The following is a 25,159-nucleotide window of genomic DNA, read 5'->3' on the forward strand; positions in this document are numbered from 1 at the left end:
TAATAAGCAGCCATTTTAAAAGAATTAAAATCATCAAAATCTTACTGGAAGCTGTACTCATGAAGGTTCTTCAGGAACAACCGCCCTTCGCGTTCTGACCGGAAGGGGGGAAGGGGGCGCCTGTTGCTGGGGGCAGGCGGGGTGGGTGTGTGCCTGCCTCCAGAGATGCCCCCGAGCCGTGGGCACTGCTGTCCAGGGCCCCTGCTGCCAGGACCCAGCGCCCAGCCCTGCCTGCCCAGCCGCCTCCCTTCCCTCTGGCGACTCCAGCTAGACACCCAAACCCTGGCCTCAGCTTGACCTCCGGGGGCAGAGAGCAAGCAAGGACAAGCTGCTCCACGCTCCTCACTGCAGAACCCAGCTCATGACAGCAGCCCGCTCCCGCGACACAAGTTAGGGTTCCTGCAAACTAGGACCCCCCTCAAACCCCAAGCACGTTGAATCCTAGCAACTTCGAGGTATTGCCCATTTCTTTGGTCATACTGGGGACCACCCTGCTCTAAATGGTACCCCCCCCCACCACACACACACACACACTTCCTGTTTGCTTTCTCGGCCTCCGTCTTCTCACACCGGGCACTCATACAAGTGATAGGTTCAGCTGTTGTGAGCTGTCTTCCCCACGCAGAGGTCAGCTCTGTTTGCCCGGGCTTTAGGGCTGAGAATCCTGACCTGGGGCCCCGCAGCTCAGGCCAGAGCAGACGTAGTCCGCAGCCCCAGGGCCGGTGTTGTGTGCTCCTACTGCTGGGACAGCGGACGCTCAGGAACTGCAGGAGGGACCAGGGGGTGAATGGATGAGGCACACCGACCTGGTTTACCTGTGAGCTCGGGGGGGGGCGGGGTACCCGTCACCCCTCGCCCTGGGGCCTGAGCGCATCGGTCCCCTCCTGCAGAGGTGTGGCGGGCTGGGGAGGAGGTCCTGCTGAAGGAGCGGCCTTTCACTGGCCACGACAGCGGGCCTGTTGGGCCACGGGGCTCCAGGTGCACGTGGAGGGCCCAGCTCAGAGCCCTGCACTGAGTGCCCCACCATGCGCGGGCAGCACATACTGGACAGCGGGGCAGCTGGGACCCTGGAGCACCCCTCCCCACCCCAGCCCTGTGGCCAGGCAGGTCCTTAGTCCTGGAGAGGAGGGCAGTCGTTCCCCTCGTCTGGGCTTCCGGTTCCCCCATGTGGGATGGCCAGGGCTGCTGAGAAGTCGTGGGGGAGCCTGCATCTGGTCAGTTCCCAGCACCCGCCCCCCAACCCACCTCCCCCACCCCCTCCAGGAGGTCAAGGATTCCTTCCGAGGGAGGCCCTGGGTCAGGGCCGCAGTCTCTGTGCACAGGCAGGGACCCCGAGATGGGCCAGGCGTGAGAAGCCAGAACTTGACGGGGAGGGGGCACTTGGGGCGGACAGGGGTCTCCAGAGGATGGCAGGTACTGGCATGAGCCCAGAGCACACCCCGCCGGGGGCCAGGCCTGGCCGAGGCGGGGGGACAGGACCCGGGGGCTGGGGGCACTACAGCCCCTCTCGAACCGCAGGCGGGGGTCCGGCTGCAGTCACGCCCTCCATCCCGCCTCAGGGGGGACATGCAGCCCCGTGGTCCCCCAGTCCCCACGAGGGCTCCCTGGCCCTGCCGGCCCCTTCCCTGTCCTCAAGGAAAGCGGCCAGCCAGGCAGACAAGTTTCTGAGCGAGGGGGCATATGGGCTCCGCTGACCCCTCTCGTCGGCGCGGGGCACCAGCTCCCACTAAGGGAGTGATGACGAGAAGTCCAGGGGCCTGTGTCCAGCTAACGAGGCACATCCCAAGCCGGGCCTGGAGGCAGGTGCGCATGCACAGACGCAGCCCAGGGTGGGCCCAGGGGCAGGGCCTGGCCCCCATGTGCCCCCGTGTGCCCTGTGTCAGGTGAAGGGGACTCCAGACAGCAGCCCGGCAGTCCTTGTGAGCTGGCAGGAGGTCCCGTGAGGGCAGGCCCAGCCGGCTGACTGCTGGGTGACCACTGCCTGGGACACAGGAATGGCGCTGCAGGGCCAAGGGCGCCCTGTGGCTCTTGAGCACAGGTGGCACACGGTGACCTCAGGGGGTGCGACGCGCCTGAGAATGGCTCGTCCTGGCAGGTGACCCCTGAGGTCAATGCAGGGGCCATCCCTCACCACACTGTCCTGGCTGGGGGCCTGGGGAGTGGAAGGTAGTCCGAGCTTTGGGGGCCTGCGTGCTGGTTGGGTGCTCGAATGCTTGGCGCTCAGGTTCTTAGCAGAGTCTTTGAAGGGTGGGGGCCGGTAAAGGCCTATTCTGGGCCCCAGGGGGCACCCAGGGTGTGGACCCCAGCCCGTGTGTGGGTGACCTGGCCCCCAGACTTGGTCAGCTCCAGGAAGGGTGGAGTCACACCCTGCACTCCAGAGAACCTCGTGCTCAGGGCCAGGGATGCTAGGTGGTCCAGAGGGAGCCTGCACCAGGCTGAGACGGGCGTGTCAGGGGCTAGGCCCTCTGGGAAAGGGGCTGCCCATGGAGCCGTTCTGTTGACCCCACTGAGGGTTCAGGAGGGACTGGAGGTCCTTCGTCTGACCCAAAGCCCCGGCATGGCCCAAGGGCCCGAGGAGCTGCAGGCCTTTGGAGACCTGAGAGGTCTGGGACCCCCAGTCTGGGGCCAGGTGAGGACCCCCAGTGCATGCCCTGAGGCCTAGCCTTTGCGATGGAGGCCTGGGGTGTCCAGACGTGAGCTGGCCGCTTGCCGCATCCCCGCAGTCGGACCTGGCACCCACGTCTTCTTGGTGAGACATTTGGCCTCAGGCTGCTGTCCCCTGGGTGGCAGCTGGGGAGAGAGGAATGAGGGGCTGGCTCAGGCAGCCTTGTGTGGGGGCGTAGACCCCCACCCCAACCATCTGGTGGCTCAGACGGTAAAGAGTCCACCTGCAATGCAGGAGACCCAGGTTCAATCCCTGGGTCAGGAAGATCCCCTGGAGAAGGGAATGACAGCCCACTCCAGTATCCTGGCCCGGAGAATCCCATGGACCGAGGAGCCTGGCAGGCTGCAGTCCACGGGGTCGCAAAGAGTCAGACACGACTGCGCGACTTAACACTTTCATGTTCACTTTTCACACATCCCCAGCCTACCTCCGACTATGAGGTGGAAAGAAAGAGAGGGAGATGAGACCCCGCCCTCTCAGGGCCCCCTGCCCATTCCTGCCAAGCCAGTGCCTGGTCAGCAGGCAAACGTCCATCTTCAGGGGAGTTTACCCTGACCCCAGGAGCAGTATCCTCCCAGGTTCCCCAACTCCAGCTGGGCTAAAGTGCTCTCCCTGTTCACAGGACCCTGGGACTCTCCAGCGTGGCACTGGAGCTCCAGTCATGGCCCCAGGCCACCCACCATGTCATCTGACTGGCAAATATTGGAGCCCCGGGCCAGATACAAGGCCCTTAGGAGTGACCATCGCCCCTTCGATCTGCTGGGGTGGGGAGGTGGGGGGTGTGGTGAGGTGGGGTGAGGGGAAAAGCGGATGCAGGCCCTGGAGCATTCGCCAGGAGAGGTGGGTGGGACCGGGGCGCCCTGGCATTGCTGAGACTCAGCTGCCCTCAGAGGCCATTCGAGACCTACCCAGTTGCCCATCAGTGGACGGGGTGGTGACAGCCTTGGACGCCCAGACACCCCTCTTTCTGTCTGCTTTTCAGCACCGGGAAAGGTTTGCCCTTGAAGGTGAGTGCCCTGCTCCTCACTCCCACTGCCCTCGTGTCACCCACTGGCCCCCTACCCCCGGTCCCCAGGCAGAAGTCACCCCCTGGGCCACACCCAGGCCCCATAGGTTTAGGGTTCCCTCTGCATCCTGCCAAGTCTGAGGTCCCAGACTCCTGGGTGGGCGACGGGTGGGCCGGGGACTTCGAGTTCCTGGGCAGTTGGAACCAGAGCCCGGGTCAAGGTGGTGGACACTCAGGGAGGAGGATGCAACACCCTTGACCTGGTGTGAGGCCCTGGAGGGGCCTTGATCATCCAAGTCAAGGCTCAGAAGCCTGGCCTGATGCTGAGGCGGTGGCCCCTCTGTTCCCCCCATCCTGACAGTGGGCGATGGGGCTGCTAGGGGCCAGTCTGGGCTCCGGCCTTTGGCCCCTGGCAGCCCCTGAGTGCCTGTTCTTCCATCCCCCGCCACCGCTGAGGCCTGGCCAGATCACTCACCACACTGGAGGTTGCAGAGCTCCTGGGGAGTGGAGAACTGGACGTCGGTCCTCCTGCCCTGCGGGCGGGGGCAGGGCAGAGAGAGCAGGTCAGCACAGCCTGCAACCCACCATGCAGGCCCCCTCATTCCCCAGAAGCACCACCTGGAGAGGCTGTGGGGCTGAAGGGACCCCCAGAGCAGCCCAGCGCCCTGGGCAGCTCCTGGGAGGTGGGCGGAGGCTGGGCAGGGCGGTACACCTACCTGGATGCAGGTGCTGGGTGCACAGGCCTCGTCCCCAGGAATGTCCACAAAGGCCACTGCAGGGTCCTCTGCAGAGTCACCCTAGCAAGGGAGGGTTTGGTCACAGGCAGTGGGGGCACAGACCAGGCTCCTCCAGGTCACCGTGGCGCTTGCCACCCTTCACCCTTGCTGGGACTAGCTCTGACTGCAGGAAAGTCGGGGGTCAGCCCCACCCCCAGGTCGCCAGGACGGTGTCCACCCAACCTGGCTCACAGAGGTCGCAGGGACAGGGGTAGCCTGGAGCAGTCGACGGCATGCGGGGGGCCACGTCTTCCCCTGCTGACACAGGCACACCTGGAAGCGGGCAGGGCTGGGCGAGAAGAAGGCCACCCGGAGGCGGCCCGGAGCGGGTGCGGGCTGGACGGTCATCTTCCAGGCTGTGGTGGGCAGGGGTGAGGCCCAGCACCCACCCTCCGCTGACCAACACCCTGTCGTCTCGCCTCCCTGACCGAGAGGTGTTTACACAAAGGGAAGGGCCGTCTTTGCTACGGTCACACTGTGAGGGCCCCTGACCAGCCTCCTGCCTGCCCCTTGGAGGGCCTGCTGCTGAGGGACCCCCTGGAGGGCCCTGCCCCCTTGTTGGGGCCCTGCCCCTCAGAGACCCCCTCCCCCCTTTAAGGGACCCGCCCTCTGGAGTCGGGGAGGGCCCTGCCCCTTGGAGGCCCCCTTCCCCAGGCAGCCCTGTCCCCTGGAGGGCTCACCTGGGAAGCGCGGCTGCTTGAAAGGGCACCTCACTTGGAAACCCAGGCTCGTGGAGAACTGCCAGGAGGCCGAGGGACAGGGTGTGGTTGTGTGCGCAGCGACAGGCAGGCCTCCTTCATGGCCCTCTGGGACTGGTTACAACCCCCGCCCCCCACTGTTGGCCCAGGATGGGTTGGAGGGGCTGCTAGGTGGCTGGACCCTGGGGCTGGGCAAGGCAAAGGGAGACATTTGGCTATGGGTCCCCTGCCCCAATGCCGTGGGTCCCTTGTCTGGCTCCTCATATCCCTGCGCAAGCCCCGGGAGGGCAGGAGGGCATGAGTGGTCCAGCCCACTCACCTTCAGGCAGAGCTGGGGCTGTGTGTCCACAAGCGGGTACTGCACCTGGGGGGAGCTCACATCAGGGCCCTGGCCGTCCATCCCCGCCCCCATCCCTGCCTGGGGGACACTTACCCTGCCGCGGGCCGGCCGGCCTGAGTGCTTCAGCTCGAGGCAGTGGGTCCCTGGCCCTGGCCACCAGCACAGACTCACACGGCCTCTCATGGGGCAAATGGGCTCCCAGCTCAGCGCCTGGTTCTCCGGGTGGTAGTGGATGGCGTCCCAGAGGCTCTCTGTATCTGCAGGGACCCTCCCCCAGGTCTGGAGTCAGAGGGACGCTGTCCCAGCTGCTGACAGGCCACGGGACCCAGCACCTCCTCAGTGACGGGCAGGCCGTGTCCCAGGCAGGCGTCTTCTCCCATGGCTCTAGGCCTAGGCCCCACCCAGTCTGCTCATGTGCCAGGTGGATGTGCACCCCGCATCCTTGGGGAGGACCCCCCGCGGCCTTGGCTCGCCAGGTGGCCAGGCCATGGCGCCCGCGTCTGCTTGTGCGCTGGCTGACGTGGACAATTGCATCCATGCAGGGCTTCCACCACCTGGAGGGCTTGCCCAGAACGCAGCTCTGACTGCCTACTGCCCGAAGCCATCTCAGGCGCTGAGGCTGGGCCTGCCCGCTACTCTCAGCCCACCTTGAGTCAGCCCCGCGCTGGACCAGGAGCCCCCACTCTTGGGGACCCCCGACTCATCATCTCCCACCCCACCCTCCTCGCTCTCCCGGGCACCGCAGGGCACTCACCGTCTTTGAAGGGGCAGGTCTGGATTCGCACCGCATCAGGGGTCGCCGACCAGACCTGCGGAAGGGGCTGGGGTCAGCACAGGGTCGGCCCATCCTCTTGTCCAGCCTCGGGTGTCAAGGCCGCACCCTTACTGACCTCAAGGCACAGGCACAGCAACTCTTGGCTGTAGGGTAGAGAGACCCTCCGGGAGACACTGTTCCCCGTTACCTGCATCGGAGAGAAGGCCCGTGGGCGGGGCCTGGTGGGCGGGGCGACAGGGGAGGACAGGGTGGGCGGGGCCTGGTGGGCGGGGCTGGGGCTCACCCGCACTGGGGTGCCGGCGTCCTTGCAGGTGAACCGCTTCAGACAGAGCCGCACATAGTAGTCAAGGCCCCCCGACTCTGGCACCTGCACTAGAATGACCTTGCGGCTGCGGTCCACCCAGTAGGAGAGCTTCTCAGCTGTAGGAGGGCAGGAGGAGGGGTCACGCTGGGGCCAGAGGTCACCAGGCACAGGGCTCCAGCTGTCCTGACAGCCTGCATGTGGTGACTCCTGCCAGACCCAGGCATCTTGGAAGTTGCCTGCCTGAGGACCCATCGTGAGTTCCCACGTGAGGAGGGCAGAAGAGCCCGGTAGGAGGCTTGTGGGTGCCCACCACCACCCAAGGGTCTTCCCAGGGGCAGCGGGGCCGGGGTCCCACCTGGGGAGGGACCTCACCGAAGCAGTCAGGCACATTCCTCCCCACGTCCTGGTCTCTGCAGTCTGCGAATGACAGGGGCAGTGTTGGGCCCAACCCACTCTGCCCCAGGGGCCGCCTCTAGCGGGGCCTCTGTGGGTGTGGTTTCCAGAAGCCCACCCCTCCAGGGAGATGGCAACCCAGAATTAAGCAAATGCACTTGCTGGGACTTGTCCCGCATGGCCTACCCGCTGCTTGGGTGAGTCCTGCCCCAGGGCAGTCTCTGGAGGCTGGAGGGCAGTGCCCATGCCAGCTCCCTGGTCCCTACCTTCCATGTGGTGTTGCTGGCCCAGCTGGACCCCGCAGAAGTGGGGGACAGTCCTCAGGGTGACGTAGAGGGTCTGGGCCACGCCCACCTCGAAGCAGTCAAAGTGTACCTGGAGCTAGGCAGGGACGGGGTGAGCTGTGGAGCTGGATGTCAACCCCCCACCCCCGGCCAGGCCAGCTCCACCTCGCACAGCTGGAACCCAGAGCCTAGGGTAGGGGAGGAGGGGCGTCCTGTCCATGGGCTGGGATGGGCTGTGGAGCGAGGAGTGCAGCAAGAACTGGCCAGGGTTCAGCTGTGCTGCCAGGCACAGGCTTGGGGCTGGACCGGCAGGTCGGGGTCAGACACTGGCCTCACCTGCCGTCCTGCCTGCCGGCGGGAGGCCCTAGGAACCCGCACAGTCTGGCACTGCGTCTCCTGGGTGTCCAGGCTTGTGGAGCAGACCTCCAGGCCCTTCAGGCTCTCTATGGAGAGAGGGCCCGCGGGCTGTCAGACCGTGCTGTCCCCTGAGAAGGCAGTGAGCAGGGTCTCTCTGCCCCACCGCAACCTGCCCTCAGGTTGTCATGGGGAGAAAAGGAGCCCCGAGCCCCCCCACGACCCAGGAGTGACCCTGACACAGTCACCGTGCAGCACGAGGGAGGCATTGGTGCGCAGAAGCAGGGAGCAGCCGTCGGGCGGGGAACACTTCATGGCGGAGGAGAGCGCCAGGGCCCCCAGGAGGGACCTGGGCATGGACGCAGGGGGCTGCCGGCAGAAGCTGTTGAAAATATTTCCTGTTGGGGGAGAGGGAGGCTGAGTGCCAGGGCTGCTGGTGCCTGGGCTATTCCCTGTGGGTGGCCGGGTTCGGAGGGGCTCTGGGGCTGCACAGAATGGGGAGGTCCTCCCTACTTGCCCCAGTGCCATCAAACGGCCAGGCCCTGGAAGAGTGGTGGGCCCATCTGAGCCATGTGCGGAGCTGTCTGCTGGGCCCAGGAGTGGGGCCCCCGCCTGGCCAGCAAAGGGGCAGAGGAGGCCCCCCCAAGGCGTGCCGGCTGGCCCCATGGGTTCCAAGGATGAGCAGCAGCACAGGTCTGCGGGGGGCACCCGGGCCTGAGCCCAAGGTCACTGCCGCCTGAAGCCCTGTCTGCAGGCAGGCGGCAGCACCGCACAGATGGCTTGGCCCCAATGGCCTCGCTCAGGGCCCTGGAAGCCGGGGCCGGACCGAGCGCCATGCAGGCAGCTGGGGTCTTGCTTTCAGGCTCCGGGGGTGAGCGGTATTTTTGGTCTTGGCTCTGCCCGATCTTCAGGCAGACGCTTCAAGGTCAATGGGGTTAGTTCCACAGGTGCCACCCTGCCCCGGAGAGCCCTGCATCCCACCGAGCTGGCAGTCCAGGTTCCCTCCAGCACTCAGGGCCTGGCCTTCCGGCCAGATGATGTGTCAGACGGTGTGTGCGCTCAGCAGTGTCCAGGCCGCAGGCACACCCCAGGCAGCATGGCAGGAAGACCCGCCCTCAGGCTGATAGTCAAGGGGAAGCAAAGGATGAAGGTGTCAAGGCCCTTCCTGCGCTTCACGGGGAGGGGGACATGGGGACCAGGGTGATTGGTTGAATGTACGAGGGTGGGGGAAGGGCAGAAGGCGCACCCAAGGCCGTCTCCCCCGGCGGCACGAGGAGCGGGAGTGAGGGGTCCCCGTGGCCATGGTGGCTGGGCCCCCAGACCTTGGAGAAGGGGGCCGAGGCGCCACTGCTGAGACCCAGACAGAAGAGCTGGCCCATTGCTCAGTGGAGCCCCGACCTGACCAGATCAGATGTGACTCAAAGAGGCAGCAGAAACTGTGAGGTCTGAAATGTTCCTGGGAAAGAAACCAGAGCTGTGGACCTCGCTGAGGTCAAGATGGAGGTGAAGGTGGAGTCACGGAGCTCAGCCTGAACAGCAGGCGAAGTGCGGTCTCAAGACTCTGGGTGTGAGGAAGCGTAGGCGGTGATGCCCATGGAGGGGGCAACCCGGGAGCCTCACGGTGCCTGCTGTCCCGAGAGCATTGCCGGGTGGCGGGGATGGGGGGAACGGTGTTCAGGGCGCCTGGTGCCTCCCCGAGAGAAGTGGGGCAGATCCAGGCAGAGGCAAACGGCCGGAAGTGGCCAGAGTCTGCAGGACGAGCACGGGAGGACCGTGATGCAGAGGGCGGGCTGAGTGTTCGGCAGAGCGGGGTGCGAGCATGGGCTGAGGAGCTGCAGGAAGAGGAGAAGCCGGAAGGGCTCTGGGGACAGAGTCTCGTCAGCCTGTGGGTCTGGGTGGTCCCTGCCCCCCCCAGACCGCAGACCCTGGGCCTCATAACTAAGGGTGGTCCCTGCCCCCCCAGACCACAGACCCTGGACCTCATAACTAAGGGTGGTCCCTGCCCCCCCAGACCGCAGACCCTGGGCCTCATAACTAAGGGTGGTCCCTGCCCCCCCAGACCGCAGACCCTGGGCCTCATAACTGGCCATGGGTGGAGCACTGCTCTGATCTCGCCTAACAGATCTTCAAAGAAAGACCCCAGAAGGATTAACCTGTTTCCAAGGAACTTGACTGTATTCCAGAAAAGACTCAAGAATATTTGTGAGGATAAAAGTATTTATCCAGTGTGTGTGTGTGTGTGTGTGTGTGTGCGCTCAGTCACACAGTATCCGCCTCTTTGCGATCCTGTGGACTCCAGGCGAGAACACTGGAGTGGGGTGCCACTTCCTCCTCCAGGGGATCTTCCTGCTCGAGGAACTGAACCCCTGTCTCTTGTATCTCCTGCACTGGCAGGCAGGTCCTTTACCACTGAGCCATCCGTGAAGCCAGGCAAAAATCACAGTTTACCATGTAATGAAAAATTACAAGTTATGCAAAGAATCAGGAAAACATAACCTGAATGAGGAAAAAAATCAATTAATTAAAACTGACACAGGTATTAGAATTAGTAGACAAGAATATTAAAGCGATTATTATAACTGTATTTTACGTGCTCAAAAGTTAATTGCAGACATGAAAGATTCTTTTTTCAAAAGAAAGTCCAACTTATAGGGATGAAAACTACAATGTCTGAGATGAAAAATACATTAGTTAGATTAATAACAGATTAGCCATTGGGGGAAAAAAAAGATTGGAGAACTTGACACAGCAATAGAAAACACCCTAAAGTGGCTGGAGAGGGATGGTGGTGGTGATGCTGGAGGTGGAGGTGATGGTGGTGGTGGTGATGGGGTGACGATGTACTGATGGTGGTGGGGGTGATGGTGGCGGTGATAAAGGCGAGGAAGTAAAACAGCAGCACTTTGGGGAGCTGCAGGACAACTTCAGGTGACCTAATGTATGTGTAGTTAAGAGTCCTGGAAGGAATAAGGGAATGGAAAAACACCTTAAAAAAGAATAGAAAATTTTCAAGCTTGGTGAGAACTATACACTCACAGATCCAAGAAGCCCGAAGAATGATAAGAAACATGAAGAAATTACAAGCACACCGCGGTCAGTTTGCTCAAAGCCAGAGTAAAGAGAAGACTGTAAAGCTGCCAGAGGAAAAGACACGTGAGGCGCAGCGGAGCCAAGGCAAGGGGGAGGCAGGCTTCTTGCGGGGAGCCGTGCGGGCGAGCCGGCAACAGGGAGAGACTCCCCGGGACCGAGACAAAGCCCCAGCCTAGCAGCCCGCCCCCACCCAGGCCTGCGCGCCTGACTTTCGGTGCGCACGCTGCGAGTCCAGCGGAGAATGCACAGTCCTTCCAGCAGATGGCGCTCAGCTCTGTGTCCGCTGGGAAACAATGGGCTCTGGATCACAGCTCTCACAGAGTGCAAAGTTTACCCCAGATGGACTATCAGACTCAATGTAAAACCTAAACCACCAAAGTCTCAACAAGAAACCTACTTTTAAAAATCTCTCTGACCTTCAGTTCAGTTCAGTTCAGTCGCTCAGTCACATTCAGACTTCAGACTCTCTGCCACCCAATGAACCGCAGCACGCCAGGCCTCCCCGTTCATCACCAACTCCCGGAGTCCACCCAAACCCATGTCCATTGAGTTGCTGATGCCATACAAACATCTCATCCTCTGTCGTCCCCTTCTCCTCCCGCCCTCAATCTTTCCCAGCATCAGGGTCTTTTCAAATGAGTCAGCTCATCTCATGAGGTGGCCAAAGTATTGGAGCTTCAGCTTTACCATCCGTCCTTCCAATGAACACCCAGGATTGATCTCCTCTAGAATGGACTGGTTGGATCTCCTTGCAGTCCAAGGGACTCTCAAGAGTCTCCAACACCACAGTTCAAAAGCATCAATTCTTGTGTGCTCAGCTTTCTTTATAGTCCAACTCTCACATCCATACATGACCACTGGAAAAACCATAGCCTTGACTAGACGGACCTTGGTTGGCAAAGTAATGTCTCTGCTTTTTAATATGCTATCTAGGTTGGTCATAACTTTCTTTCCAAGGAGTAAGCGTCTTTTAACTCCATGGCTGCAATCACCATCCGCAGTGACTTTGAAGCCCAGAAAAATAAAGTCAGCCACTATTTCCACTGTTTCCCCGTCTATTTGCCATGAATGGCATCTATGACCTTAGGTAAGGCAAAATTTTCCTAGACACAATACTGCAACTATGACCCATAAGAGAAAAAGTGGGTAAGTTGGATTTCATCAAGCTTTCGAACTTCTGCTCTTTGAAAGACCCCAGTAAAGAGTGAAAAGACACGTCAGAGACTAGGGGGAGATATTTTCGGATTGTGCACCTGTTAAGGAAGGCGTGTTCAGAACCTGTAAGAACTTTCCAAATTCAGCAACGAGGAAACCAACAACACGTCTGCCTGTCCTCCACGTGGAGGGGATGGGACTGCAGGACTCCACCACCCCAGATGATGGAGGTTTAAAAAACAATAAAGCCAGCGAGTAGCTGTTGTTCAGTCACTAAATTGTGTCCAACTCTTTGCAACTCCATGGACTGCGGCATACCAGGCTTCCCTGTCCTTCATTGTCTTCCTGAGTTTGCTCAAACTCATGTCCATTGAGTTGGTGATGCTAACTAATCATCTCATCCTCTGTCATCCCCTTCTCCTCCTGCCCTCAATATTTCCCAGCATCAGGGTCTTTTCCAGTGAGTTGGCTCTTCACATCAGGTGGCCAAAGTAAGTGAGCAGTTGGTTTGCCTTTTCCTATCCATGTGTGCTGGCAGTTCTAAATGGGGGTAAAATCCTTCCCGCTGGTCAGAGCTGAGAATGGTCACCTGCCCCTGCCTGGCCCCCATGGCAAGCACGGCTCGCTGTTGCCTTGGGGCTGATGAACCCGAGGTGTGGGGTCAGATGGGCGATTCAGAGCATCCTGGGGGAACAGCTACCAAGGGCTGTGGCTGGAATCGGAGCAGAGGCTGCCTGCAGGGGCGGCCGAGTCCCGGCCTGGCTCCAGGGGGTCGTGGTCAAGCCTGGGAGTGTGGTCAGGCCGACAAGGTGGGGGTGGGGTGAGGAGGGCTGTGCCCTAGGCCTGACGTTGCCTTGCTGAGAGGCGCATCCTCAGAGCCTGGAGCCTCAGAGCCCTCCCTCATCGGGGCTGTCCCTCGTGTGTGTGGAAACACCCTCCTCTGTGCAGAAAATGAGAAGGCGGCATCTTTTGACCTTCTCTGGAGAAATACCAGGACCTATTGCAGCCAATCAAGAAAAGGGTCAGAGTCAGAAGCAACAAAGGGTGGAGCCATAGGAGAGCATGGCCACCATGGGTGCCAGGAAGTTGCTTGTAACAAAGTAAGAACAGGCCCTGGTCACAGAGGGCGAGTAGAAGAAAGTGAGGCGATGGACTTCCCTGCTGGTTGAGTGCTTAGGACGCAGCGCTTGCACTGCCTGGGCATGGATTCAGTCCTCAGTTTAGGAACCAAGATCCCACAGGCTGTGCAGAGCAACCTCATTTGACTGTGTGGAAGGCACTGTGAACCCCAAGTTCTTCATAAAGATTAAGGAGAAGTAAATACATTTGATCTCATTTGAAGGTTTAAAGCCATCACAGTAAACCAGAGGCATACTAAGAGAAGGCCTAACAGCTTGGCTGTGTCTTAAAAAGCAGAAATATGAACTCAGAAGGAAGAAGTGGGTTACAAAGGGAACCGTGAACACAGGAGCTGGTACAACACGGAGGTGAACTTAACTGTGCGGTGGCAGGGCAAGAGGAGAGAGAAGGGCTCCCGTGCATCTGGAAACCCATCGGGGGTTTCCTTCTGCATCCCACAGGAGCCCGTGCTGTCTGGACCAGTTCTGCTGAGAACAGCTAACAGTGCTGGAGGGAAAAAATACATGTAAAATCACACACGTGAAAACACACATGTAAAACACGCGAAACATACCTGGAAACACATACACGTGAGAAACATAGGCCTAGACAACTTACATACACATGTGAAAACATACATGTGAAAATTCCCCAAACCCGTGAGAGCTGGTGGGAGAACCAGGGTCCTCAGCATCAAACCTGAGGGAGCTGGGGGAAGGGGGGAGGCCGCCTCTCGGCGGGATGCTGAGGCCCAGGGCTGCCCCGTCTCGTTGATGGGATCAGGAGAAACCTGCTGCCTCCTCCAGGCCCTGGGCTCAACGGGAGGGCAGGGACGTGGAGCTTCCTGGAGAGCCTGCAGCCTCCGCGGGCCTGGGCGCCAGCTCCCAGCGCTGGTGTGCACCCAGGCAGATCCAAGGAACTTCAGTCCACGACTTAGAAACGGTCCCGACAGTCTCAGGTCACTCCCAGTGCCACTCAGAAACAAGGGGAGCCCGCTCTGCGGGGCGGTGCCTGAACCCTCGGCCCGGGACGGCCATCTCAGGCACACGGGGCAGACTTGTTTTTTTCAGCTACACTGCATGGCCTGTGGCATCTTAGCTTCTCTCCCAGGGACAAACCCCGGCCCCCGGCAGGGAAAGACGGAGCCCTGACTGCTGGACGGCCAGCGAACTCCCTGGAGCAGACAGTGAGAGATAAACAGCCTCGCTGGGGAGACAAGGCGCCCAGAGGGAGGGCCGGAAGAGAGACTCGCCACAGGCGGGTCCACGAGCTCCACAGGGCCGCCGCGGCTTAGAGCGGCGCCCCGGCAGTCCTGCTGCTTACCGGCTCAGAGCCGAGGTTTCACCGCACTCTCTGCATGGGACCTCAGCAGCTCCTTCCTTCCAGGTTCGACTCTCAAGAACACAGGGAGAACACCGTGAAACTGTGTCCCGTCATTTGCTGTGTTCCCAACACTGTGTCTGGGTCGCAGCGCTAACCGCTGGGCGCGCTGGGAAGAGCGGAAACCTGTCTTTGCACAGACTCGTCTCTGTCCTGGTGCTCGAGGCCGGCCCCTGTCTCCATGGGCAGGGTGCTCGGCTGTGATACCGTTCCGTTGCCGCTTCCGCGCGTGTTCTCAGCGGTGCCCATCCGACCCCTCCCGGGGTCTCGTGGCTGGATGCTCCTTCCCTACGAGGGGCCCTTGGGCCAAGAGTCTGTGAGCCCCAGCCTGTTAGTACCTTCATGCCTGAAGGCCAGTGTCCTTTTATGGAAATACATTTGATGTATAGTCTTGTGTAAACTTCAGGAGTACAACGTGCTGGTTTGATGCATTTATATGTTGTAATAACTGCTGTTGTAGCAAAAGCACCCATATCAAGTCACATAATTATTGTTTCTTTTTTTATGGTTGGATTAATTAAGATCTGGCCTCTCAGCAAGTTTTGTGATTACAACACAGAACTGTGTCTATAGTCATCAAACAACGCGCTATGGTTTTGCTGTCCCTTCTCTTCTGGGGTAAAATGTGGCTCTTTGAAAAATCTGATGTACTTTCCTTTCCATTTTGAATTGCTAAGTTCTTTTTGCTTAGATGCCCAAAGATTTTTCACTTCCTCTTTAACATCCAGCCACTTTGCTTGACTAAGTTTTCATGTTATGTATTCCGGGTTCTTCCTCTCAAGTTCAACGCCTAGTGTTACGGATGTTTGTTGTCCTTGAGCTGCAGTTCTGCGGGTCTGTTCTGCAGCTCGGTTTTCTCCAGGGTCTCACAGCACCCGCCTTCTGCACTTTCTTTGCCCATCTGCAGCATCTTCTATGATTGACACGTCATTTCACCTCTTTTTGATTTTTCTTCTTTTCAAACTTGTGCTCTTTTCTGAACATTCGTATTTATTTGCTTATTTCTGGTTGCACGGAGTCCCCGTGAGTTTGCTCTCGGTGTGGTGAGTGGGGCTTCCCCTTCGCTGCGGTGCGTGCGCTGCTCGCTGCTCTGGCTTCTCTGGTGCGGAGCACGGGCTCCAGGGCACGAGGGCTTCAGCAGGAGCAGCACGCCGGCTCAGGGGCTGTGCTTCCCGGGGTCTAGAGTGCGGGCTCAGGAGCTGCGGTGCTCAGGCTTAGTTGCTCTGAGGCATGTGGGATCTTCCCGGACCAGGGATTGAACCCTGAATTGGATTCTTGTCCACTGTGCCAGCAGGGAAGTCCCTTGTATTCTCGTTTTAATTGAAATATAGTTGATTTACAATGTTGTGTTAATTTCTGCTGTATAGCAAAGTGATTCAGTTATTCATATATATATATTTTTAAAAAGCATTCTTTTTCATTATGGTTTATCACAGAATATTAAATATAGTTCCCTGTACTAACAGTTCAGTTCAGTTCAGTCGCTCAGTCATGTCTGACTCTTTGCGGCCCCATGGAGCGCAGCATGCCAAGCCTCCCTGTCCATCACCAACTCCCGGAGTTCACTCAAACACAATATGACACTTCTTTTTGATTAAAAAAAAAAAATCCCCTTTTCACCTTCTATTTCTCTCAAGGCATTTAACATCGGGTCTGTTCGCTACTTCTAACACAGTCTTCATTTCTGCAGTGATCTGTCCTTTAGTTTTAAGCCCAAGTATTGTCACCTCATTTCTGAAATTTCCTAATTTTTGTTCCTATTGTTCTTTAACATCTTTATCAACTTTCTTGAGTCTTCTAACATTTCATGCAAAGATGGGCTCAATAAAGGACAGAAATGGTATGGACCTAACAGAAGCAGAAGATATTAAGAAGAGGTGGCAAGAATACACAGAAGAACTGTACAAAAAAGATCTTCATGACCCAGATAATCATGATGGTGTGATCACTCACCTAGAGCCAGACATCCTGGAATGTGAAGTCAAGTGGGCCTTAGGAAGCATCACTACGAACAAAGCTAGTGGAGGTCATGGAATTCCAGCTGAGCTATTTCAAATCCTAGAAGATGATACTGTTAAAGTACCAGCAAAATTGGAAAACTCAGCAGTGATCACAGGACTGGAAAAGGTCAGTCTTCATTCCAATCCCAAGGAAACGCAATGCCAAAGAATGTTCAGACTACTGCACAATTGCACTCATCTCACACGCTAGCAAAGTAATGCTCAAAATCTTCCAGGCCAGGTTTCAACAATACATGAACTGAGAACTTCCCAATTTTCATGCTGGATTTAGAAAAGTCAGAGGAACCAGAGATCGAATTGCCAATATCTGTTGGATCATACAAACAGCAAGAGAGTTCCGGCAAAACATCTACTTCTGCTTTATTGACTATGCTAAAGCCTTTGACTGCTTGGATCACAACAAATTGTGGAAAATTCTTAAAGAGATGGGAATACCAGACCACCTCACCTGCCTCCTTTGAAACCTGTATGCAGGTCAAGAAGCAACGGTTAGAACCGGACATGGAGCAATGCACTGGTTCCAAATTGGGAAAGGAGTACATCAGGGATGTATTTTATCACCCTGCTTATTTTACTTATATGCAGAGTACATCATGCAAAATGCCAGGCTGAATGAAGCACAAGCTGGAATCAAGATTGCCGGGAGAAATATCAACAACCTCAGATATGCAGATGACACCATCCTTATGGCAGAAATCGAAGAACTAAAGAGCCTCTTGATGAAAGTGAAAGAGGAAAGCGAAAAAGCTGGCTTAAAAGTCAACATTCAAAAACCGAAGGTCATGGCATCTGGTCCCATCATTTCATGGCAAATGGATGGGGGAACAATGGAAATAGACAGACTTTATTTTCCTGGGGTCCAATATCATTGCAGATGGTGACTGCAGCCATGAAATTAAAAGAAGCTTGCTCCTTTGAAGAAAAGCTCTGATCAACCTAGACAGCATATTAAAAAGCAGAGACTACTTTGCCAACAAAGGTCTGTGTAGTGAAAGCTATGGTTTTTCTGGTAGCCATGTATGGATGTGAGAGTTGGACCGAAAAGAAGGCTGAGCCCCGAAGAATTGATGCTTTTGAACTATGGTGTTGGAGAAGACTCTTGAGAGTCCCTTGGACTGCAAGGAGATCCAACCAGTCCATCTTAAAGGAGATCAGTCCTGAATATTCATTGGAAGGACTGATGCTGAAGCTGAAGCTGAAGCTCCAATACTTTGGCTACTTGATGTGAAGAGCTGACTCATCTGAAAAGACCCTGATGCTGGGAAAGACTGAAGGCAGGAGGAGAAGGGGACGACAGAGGATGAGATGGTTGGATGGCATCATGGACTCGATGGACATGAGCTTGAGTAAGGTCTGGGAGTCGGTGGGACAGGGAGGCCTGGCGTGCTGCGGTCCATGGGGTGGCAGAGCCTGAAGTCTGAACGTGACTGAGCTGAACTGGCTGTTTTAAACCACTTTGAAATGAAAAGCTCCAGTTGTGGGTCTTCAGGGTGCTCTGGTGCACTGCCTTTGCCTGTCGGGACCTTATTCTGAGCCTCATTCTCTTTTTATCACATCACTTGCCTGGGGCTTGTGCCCACAGGCCCCCTCGGCCACGGTTATGCGAATGGAGATTTGTGAGCTTTCAGCCGCAGGCTGGGTTCTGCTTTCCTCGCTGCACACAGCGCCCTCTGCTGTCGCTGCTGGGTGGACGAGCTTTGCGGTCTGGTTTCCGAGCTCTTCCTTCCCCTGGTGCTCATCCAGCTGCAGTTGATCTTGCGTAGCTGTTCTCGAGCCTCTTGGAGCTTCTCCGTGCAGGGCCGCTTCCCGGGGGGGTCCCTGAGCAGGTGCTGGGTGCTGCCCAGTGGTGCTCACCGCCTGCTGGGTTCAGACTCCCATCTGCCTTCTGTTGCTCCTCCCACCTGAGGCCCTGGGGCCTGGAGCATGGACCCTGCTTCTGTTTTATGCCCTCCTTGCTCCTGCATCTGGATTCAGGGCCGCCTCGACGACATTGCCATCTCCCAGGACAATTCAGGAAAGAAATGAAGCAGAAGGGTCACCCCACCAGAAGTCAGCGTCTAGCTTGAATCTACTCATCCATGGGCTCAGTGTGCAGGGCCGCAGGATGGGTGCAGAGGGAGGGGCCCCCAGGGCTCAGGACGGCCTCACTCGGGAGCAGGAGCAGAGGCCGTTGGGGAACTGCCCGCACAGCGTGGAAATGTGAAGACGGGCGGGGTGGGGGTGGAGGCGTCCGGCACTTGGTGTGGCCACTGCGGGGTTTCCAGACAGCAAAGATCACAGTTGGGCTCTTGCCTCAAAGCACACAGAAACAAGAGCTGAATCAAAGACCTGAGTCTGAGAAACAAAACTTTAATATAGAAACACAGGAAGTACAGGGAGGAAGTCTCTGTGACCTCAGGACGGGGACAACTTCTTAAAAGATCCCCTCCAATTCACGAAATCCTGAAAGGGGAGGCGTGTGAATACTATTGCATCGAAACCAAAGCATGTGACTCTCAGCCCGAGGCTGAGAAGGAGAACAGTGGGAAGAGCTGTCTGTGATGCAGTGGTGACTCTCATCGCCCCGGGAGGAGCCCACGCAGGTCTCAGTGTTGTCAGAGACACAAACGGAGACAGGAGTGTGTGGGGGTCCCACCACAGCCTCACAAAGTACCCCCCATGCCTGCCAGAACCCACACAGGTCACCGAGCCAGAGAACTGCCCCCGCAGCGGACCAAGCACGTGGGCCAGGCCGAGCTGTGTCCCTGCCTGGTGACCCCGCCCCAGAAGCCCTGCTGGGGGGGACAAAGCCCGGGGATCCGTGGCAAGCCCCCTCAGGCCCCCATCTGGAGAGGAGGCCGGCGGTGTTCTGCATTTCCACGGCTCCCACTGGGGTACGAGGGAAGGGAGGGGGAGGGACAGGGAAAGTGACGGCCGTCAGGTCCCCTAGAAGCCGAGGGCCCCTCCCCGCACCCCCACCACCCCCAGTACCTGCCCGGCCGAGCTCCCTGTCCCCCCAGCATGCCTGGGGCCCTCCGGACATCTGGCCCTTGCACACAGCAGGTCCGCGGGGAAACACCATGGGTTTGGGGTCAGTGAGTGAGAAGGGGGCCTGAGTAATCCGGGAGTCCACAGGCAGCTGCCCACGTCTGACCAAGTCTGAAGAACCTCACAGATGACAGAGCGGTGTGGAGGAGAGAGAGGAAATGAGGGAAGCGGGGAGGAAGCACGTGGGAGCGGGGAGCGCGTCAGGCCTGGACGGAGGCAGCGCCCGTGGCCGAGGGCCCGGCGTCGGGGACACGCGGGCCCAGCGCGGTGGTCACAGCGCAGGCGCCAGTCAGGGAGCCAGACACTCATCTCGGCTCAAACAAGTACAGAGAGGACGCGCGAATCAGGAGACGCGGCTGGCTCGGAACGCTCACAGCAGACGCCACGGAGAAAGGAACGGAGGGAGGCGGCGCTCCGGCGGGGGTGGACACGCTCCCTGACGCGACGGGGCCACCGCGGCGGCGGGTCGGAAGTTCACAGTGATCCAGGAAGGGGCCCGCCCGGGCGAGAGAGAAGCCTGCAGGCCCCGCGGCAGAAACACCGGCGGGGGCGCCTCAGGCTTCTCCCCCTCGGGGAGGGTCCTGGCTCAGGCTGTGACCCGATGCCGTGACCGCGGTCAGAGACACCGGGGACAGGGGACTGCCTGGGGGGGGCACGCCGTCAGCTAAGGCATCTGCGGCGTCCTGTCTCAGCATCTCACTCCTTAACCTTGGAGGGTCCTCGAGAAGTAACCCCTCCCGAGGTGAAGAAACATTCAATTAAAGTTTAGCCATTTCTTTGGTTTTTCCTATTAAAGTCAAATTCAATAAAATACTGACTTAAATGGAATAAAGTAATTTCACTTTTACAAAATCTTTGTTATCTGTTTATCCAGGAACAGTATATTTTCCTACAAAGATGTCTAGAACCATGTCTTCCTAACATAAACAGCATTTATTTCTCTAGGAGGGCTTTGGAGCTAGATTTATTTGAACTTTTCTGCTTATATATTCTGTGTCCCTTGCATTCACGTGTGCTAAGCTGCTTCAGTCACGTCGGACTCTTTGCGACCCTATTGACTGTAGCCTGCCAGGCTCCTCTGTCCATAGGATTCTCCAGGCAAGAATACTGGAGTGGGTTGCCATGCCCTCCTCCACTGCGTCCCTTATGCCCCTTTTAAAATAAAATATAAAGTGTCTGCAAAGACAATAAAGCTATTTTTAAAATAGGATATCGTGTTAGGGTAGGCAAAAACGGGGCACATGATGAGAAAGTGGAGGTTTCCATGTATTGCTGGTGAGGTGGAGCCTGGCGTGGCCACTTGGCAAAGCAGCAAACTCCAATAGCACAGGAGCACGTGACTCCCACGTCCAGAAAGCCCGCAGCTGGGCGTGGAGGGGGGCAGTGCCCTCTTGCCCCAGGCGGCGGCAGGGGTGAGAGGGGACTCTGCCCGTGAGGCGGGGACCAGAAGGGCTGCGTGTCCTCCTCGGCCTGAGATGTACTCACGGTTCACGCCGCTCTTGCAGGCGAAGCCCTGTGGACAGAACATTGAGAGGGAGTGAGGGGTCGGCGGGCCGCCTCGTGTCACCCCCAGAGCCCCATCCCGGCGACCTGCGCCCCTGGACCGTCAGGCCCACCCAGACACATGTGGCACTCCAGGCACCGCAGGACCACCCGGAGTTGGCGGCGTGGGGCCGGGCGCGGGGAGACAAGAACCCGGCTCACGCCAGGCAGCGATGCCTCGGGTCAGGGTGGGAGACGAAGGGGCTCGGGAAGGTGGGGGCCCCTCACAGGCAAGGCGCTCCGACAGCTGGGGGCTCCTTTCCGGCACGGGTGGGGGCAGGGGTCTGCTCCTCTCCCCAGGGTCTGGGGGGCAGGCACTCCTGGGTGTCCATCTCCAGCGCTACAGCCCTTCCTAAATAGTCTTCATTTTGGAGAAGTTGTGAGGATGGCATCAAGCTTCTCCCAGTGATCTGGATGTTATCGTCTGGGTAACTGGAAGTCACTCCTCGCTGAACCCCAGACTCTGGGTCCCCTCTCCCCGCCCAGGCACCTTGTCCGCCCCAGCCTTTTAACCGTCACCCCTCATCCACCTGGTCTTCTGACCACGACATCCCCCTGAGATACTAAGGCCTTCAGCCCCCAGCCGGACGAACCCCACTGAGGTGAACCCAGGGGACTGCCCGTGGTCCTTCGGCTGAGGAAGGTGACGGGGGCGGCAGGGGGTTCGGCTGGGCAAACGGGCTGCACCTGCCTGGGTGCCCCGCCCAGAACCAGACCCAGCAGATGGGCGGAGGGTGAGACTGCCAGTCCAGCGGGCCCAGGGGCCAGCGGGCAGCGCAGGGCAGGCCCAGCAAGGCAGGGGGGCAGCAGGCCTGGGCCACAGCCCCGCCTGGCCACCTCACTCCTCCCACAGCCTGGAGGCCTGGAACCAGTCGCGGCATCCTGCATCCTGTGGCCTGAGTCCACCCCCTCCCAAGCTGGCAGGGGCTCCAGGGAGTGGAGAGGTTGACGCGCACCTGTGTCCTGGCCCTGGGGCACGCTCCCCGACTCTGGAGACCACCTTGTGCCTGAGAACCACAGAGCCGCTGCCCTGGGTTACTGGTGGGGGTGGATGCGGTCTGGTGCTTGGACCCTGGGTGCCCAGAACCCTTCTCCCTGCCCAGGGACCAGCAGGGGCAAAGGTCAAGGTCAGAGAGCACCGGTGGATGGTGGCGCCTTGGGGAGGTGGGGGTGGCGGATGAGGGAGAGGGCCCGGTCTGCGCCCTTTGTTGGGGGGGGTACGGAGAAACGGCTGCCCTGCCCTACCCCCCACCCTCGGGGGTTTCCGCTGTTGGGCTTCTCGGGGCTTCCCAGGTGGGCCGGCAAGGGCGGAGTCTGTGGGCAGGGGCCCAGCGGGCCTGGCCCTCACTCTGCCGCCCCATCGGGTGGGGAGGACAAGGTCCTAGGTGCTTGTGGGGGACCCTGACCGCCCCCACCCTCAGGCGCCCTGTGCTCAGCTGTTCCTGTCCCCGCCTTCCCAGCCCCGCCCTGCCTGAAGGCTGTCAAGGCCCAGAGCGCTGCGGGGTGGGGGGGGCGGTCTCCATGCAGGTGGGAGGTCTCCGGAGGTGCCCGAGTCAGCCCCCCACCCTGGGCTTCCTGACCCTTCCCCCGGGTCCCCCAGGCCCTCCCCCAGCCCCTCTTCCAGCGGCCCCTCCCCAGCCCCGCCCCCGGGCCCTTCAGGCTCTGTCCCCTGCTCTCCCCACCCCGCATCCCCCTCCCTTGATCCCGCCTCCCCAGCTGGGTGCCAAGGCAGTGCCCGGGCCATGCCCCCTCGTGGAGGGGGCCGCGGCGGGGTGGGGGGCTCCCCTGCCCCTCCCCCACAGCCCCTCCTCCGCTGTCCGGGCCCATCCCACGGAGGGGGGCCCTCCACCCCTGCGGCCTCACCCTGACTCCACCCCCACACCCTGCTGTCCCAACACCAGTTCTCCGTAGTCCTGTATTTCACGGAGTTTCCTGCCTGAAAACTTGCCCCCTGAGCCCAGAGAACGCCTCTGGCCTGGGTCCAGGCGCTACAGCCGCGTCTGAAGATTCATCCTGGCTTCGTCCTTCCCTTGAGGTCTGGGACCCAGTCCCGCAGCTCCACCTCCCAGTGCCCCGAAGCAGCCCACCCTTCACCATCCCCGCGGGGCAGGTGCGGGCCCCACCCCTACTTCAGCCCAGCTGTTCCCTCTGCACCCACCAGTCCCACCAGGAGCCAGAAGGACCCACCATGGGTCCCTGCACCCAGGACCTGCGTCCCGCTTCTGAGGCTGTGCCTGACCCCTGGCCCCCTGAGCCTGCCCTGTCCCTCCCTGACCCTCTGCTGGACACGCTCCAGGCCCTGGGGGGCTGCCTTGCACGCTGACTGTGCGCCTCAGTGTCCCCAGAGCTCTTGCGCCGGCTGCCACCGCTCCCGGAGCCTGCTTGCCCTGCGTCTGCCCTGCGTCTCCCCCAGTCCCCGCTGACCCCCCACCTGGAGGATGGCCCATGCCTGGGGCTCCCCGGCCCCTGTGGCAGCGGCTGGCCTCCGCAGTCTCGAGCTGGGGGACTTCCGAAGACAGGTGCTGCTGGCTGGGGCGCCGCGGGGACAGTGAAAGTCCCGGGACACCATGTTCCGAGCCACATCCTTGCCCCGCGGCACCTGCCCGCCCAGAATGAGCTCGGTGCCCATGGCATTTCCTTAGCTGGGCATCCACACAAGCCTGGACACCGCCCCAGCCCACACCCCAGATGATGAAATGGCCCTGTCAACACAGGAGGGGCCTCGGGCTGCCCCCACACGGCTCCCCAGGAAAGGACACTCACGGGGCCTCGGTGCCCCACATGCTCCCGGCAAACGCTTCCCCAACTGGCGCCGTGGGTCGGGCCACCACCTTGGAGAGCCGCAGGCCTCCGACCACCCACCGCCCCGGGCCCTGGGCCCCTTGCTGGTCACTCTGAGTCGCATGTGTAGGTGGGCCAGACCAGTGGCCAGCCAGGCAGAGGCAGGGCCCCTCAGAGGAGAGTCCTGGAGGGGCACACTCACCTGGGAACAGGAGAGGCCGCATTCCGTGACCCTGGGGACAGCCAGGCTCTGGTAGGCGCCCCAGCTCAGGCAAATCAAGGTGATGGCGTGCCCGGCCAGCATCTGGCCGCAGGACGGTGCCCACCGAGCGAGGGTGCAAGGGGTGGCCCGTGGCAACTGTGCCTCGCCTTCCCAGCCTGCGGCTCAGCCCGGAGTGAGCTCGCTCCCAGGACAGACACTCCCCCTCCCAGTGGGTCGGGGCCAAAGCCACAGCCACAGCCCACAGCTTCCGCCTGCAGGCTTTGGCCCCTGGCCAGACGCCCTGGAGTTTCCAGGCTGTCAAAGGTGACATCTGAACTGTGGGGCCTGGGGTCTCTGGTGGCTGGGTGCCCCAGGGCTGGCAGCTGGGACAGGGCTGACTGTGGGCCTGTGGGCTCGGGGAGCAGCCCTGCACCCCGCACGGTTCCTCGGTGTCCCCCCCATCTCTCAGGCTTCTGTCCCAAAGTCGAGGTATGGAAGGTGGCCCGTGCCCTGGTTGTCGAGCTCAGCGGGGCTGGCAGAGAGGTGGGAGCCGTCCCTGGCACCAGCCCCAGCTCCTACAAGCCTGGAACACCCTTCCGGTCCTGAGTGCCCCCATCCCTCCTCTGGGTGTGAGAGGCCACTCCACTTTGCTGAGCCCTTGCTTCACTGTCCACACTGCAGAGGGCTCCACCCTGAGGCTGACTCTGGGGCCTGGCTTGTGCAGGGGGCTCGCTCTGTCCCTGCTGCATTTGGGTCCTCTGCAGAGAGGCCTCCACGCAGGCACACAGCATCCTGCCTGCCCCCAGCCCTAGGCCACGGTGTGGCTCAGGGGTCCTTGGTCTCCTCCCCGGGTCCAGCCTGCCTGCCACACTGGCTGGCAGGTTGAGCACCTCTGGCCCCGAGGGCATGTCCCCTGAGTCAGGGGCATGGAAAAGAGACAGTCGCTGGAGAGCCGAGACCCTTCCAGGGCCCAGGAAGCTGGGGATCTGCTTGGAACCCCAACAGGGCGCCGCAAGTGTGGAGGGGAACTGACCCAGCTGGCAGCACCTCTGGGCTGGCTCCCTGGGAGGCCCCAGGGCTGCCCTGGCTGCTCCCTGTTGCCCCCTCGTCTGACCTGAGACGGGAAGTGGATCCGGGCCTCAGGAGGCAGGAACCATCATGGGAAACGCCTGAGGGAGCTTGGTCCTCAGGCATGGGACCCGCCGGCAAACATCACCCAGGACCACGGTCCCCACCGCCTGCGCACC

At 59.9% G+C, this 25,159-nt stretch overlaps 1 protein-coding gene across 9 annotated transcripts; it reads right to left on the reverse strand.

Annotated features, from left to right (window-relative positions):
- Positions 1-24,097, reverse strand: IL17REL (interleukin 17 receptor E like). Of its 9 annotated transcripts, none has more exons than XM_055395835.2 (16): positions 23,913-24,097; positions 20,873-20,900; positions 7,844-7,993; positions 7,578-7,684; positions 7,224-7,338; positions 6,937-6,981; positions 6,544-6,680; positions 6,376-6,447; positions 6,240-6,294; positions 5,579-5,742; positions 5,465-5,509; positions 5,128-5,185; positions 4,640-4,803; positions 4,388-4,468; positions 4,147-4,204; positions 1-2,790 (listed from the first exon to the last, which is right to left on the reverse strand). In XM_055395835.2, exons 1-16 carry the CDS (start codon positions 24,012-24,014, stop codon positions 2,765-2,767), a joined length of 1,407 nt encoding a protein of 468 aa, XP_055251810.2. In that variant the 5' UTR covers positions 24,015-24,097; the 3' UTR covers positions 1-2,764. The 9 variants fall into 9 exon arrangements, 5 of the variants coding, with proteins under 5 accessions (XP_055251810.2, XP_055251809.2, XP_088693713.1 ...); XM_055395834.2 differs by having other exon boundaries at positions 4,631-4,803; XM_088837587.1 differs by lacking the exon at positions 23,913-24,097 and adding an exon at positions 23,361-23,519.
- Positions 24,098-25,159: the final 1,062 nt, after the last annotated feature.

The sequence above is a fragment of the Moschus berezovskii genome, chromosome 6 (genome assembly GCF_049115385.1).
Source record: "Moschus berezovskii isolate FMDL1 chromosome 6, NW_MosBer_1.0, whole genome shotgun sequence".
Lineage (NCBI taxonomy): Eukaryota > Metazoa > Chordata > Mammalia > Artiodactyla > Moschidae > Moschus > Moschus berezovskii.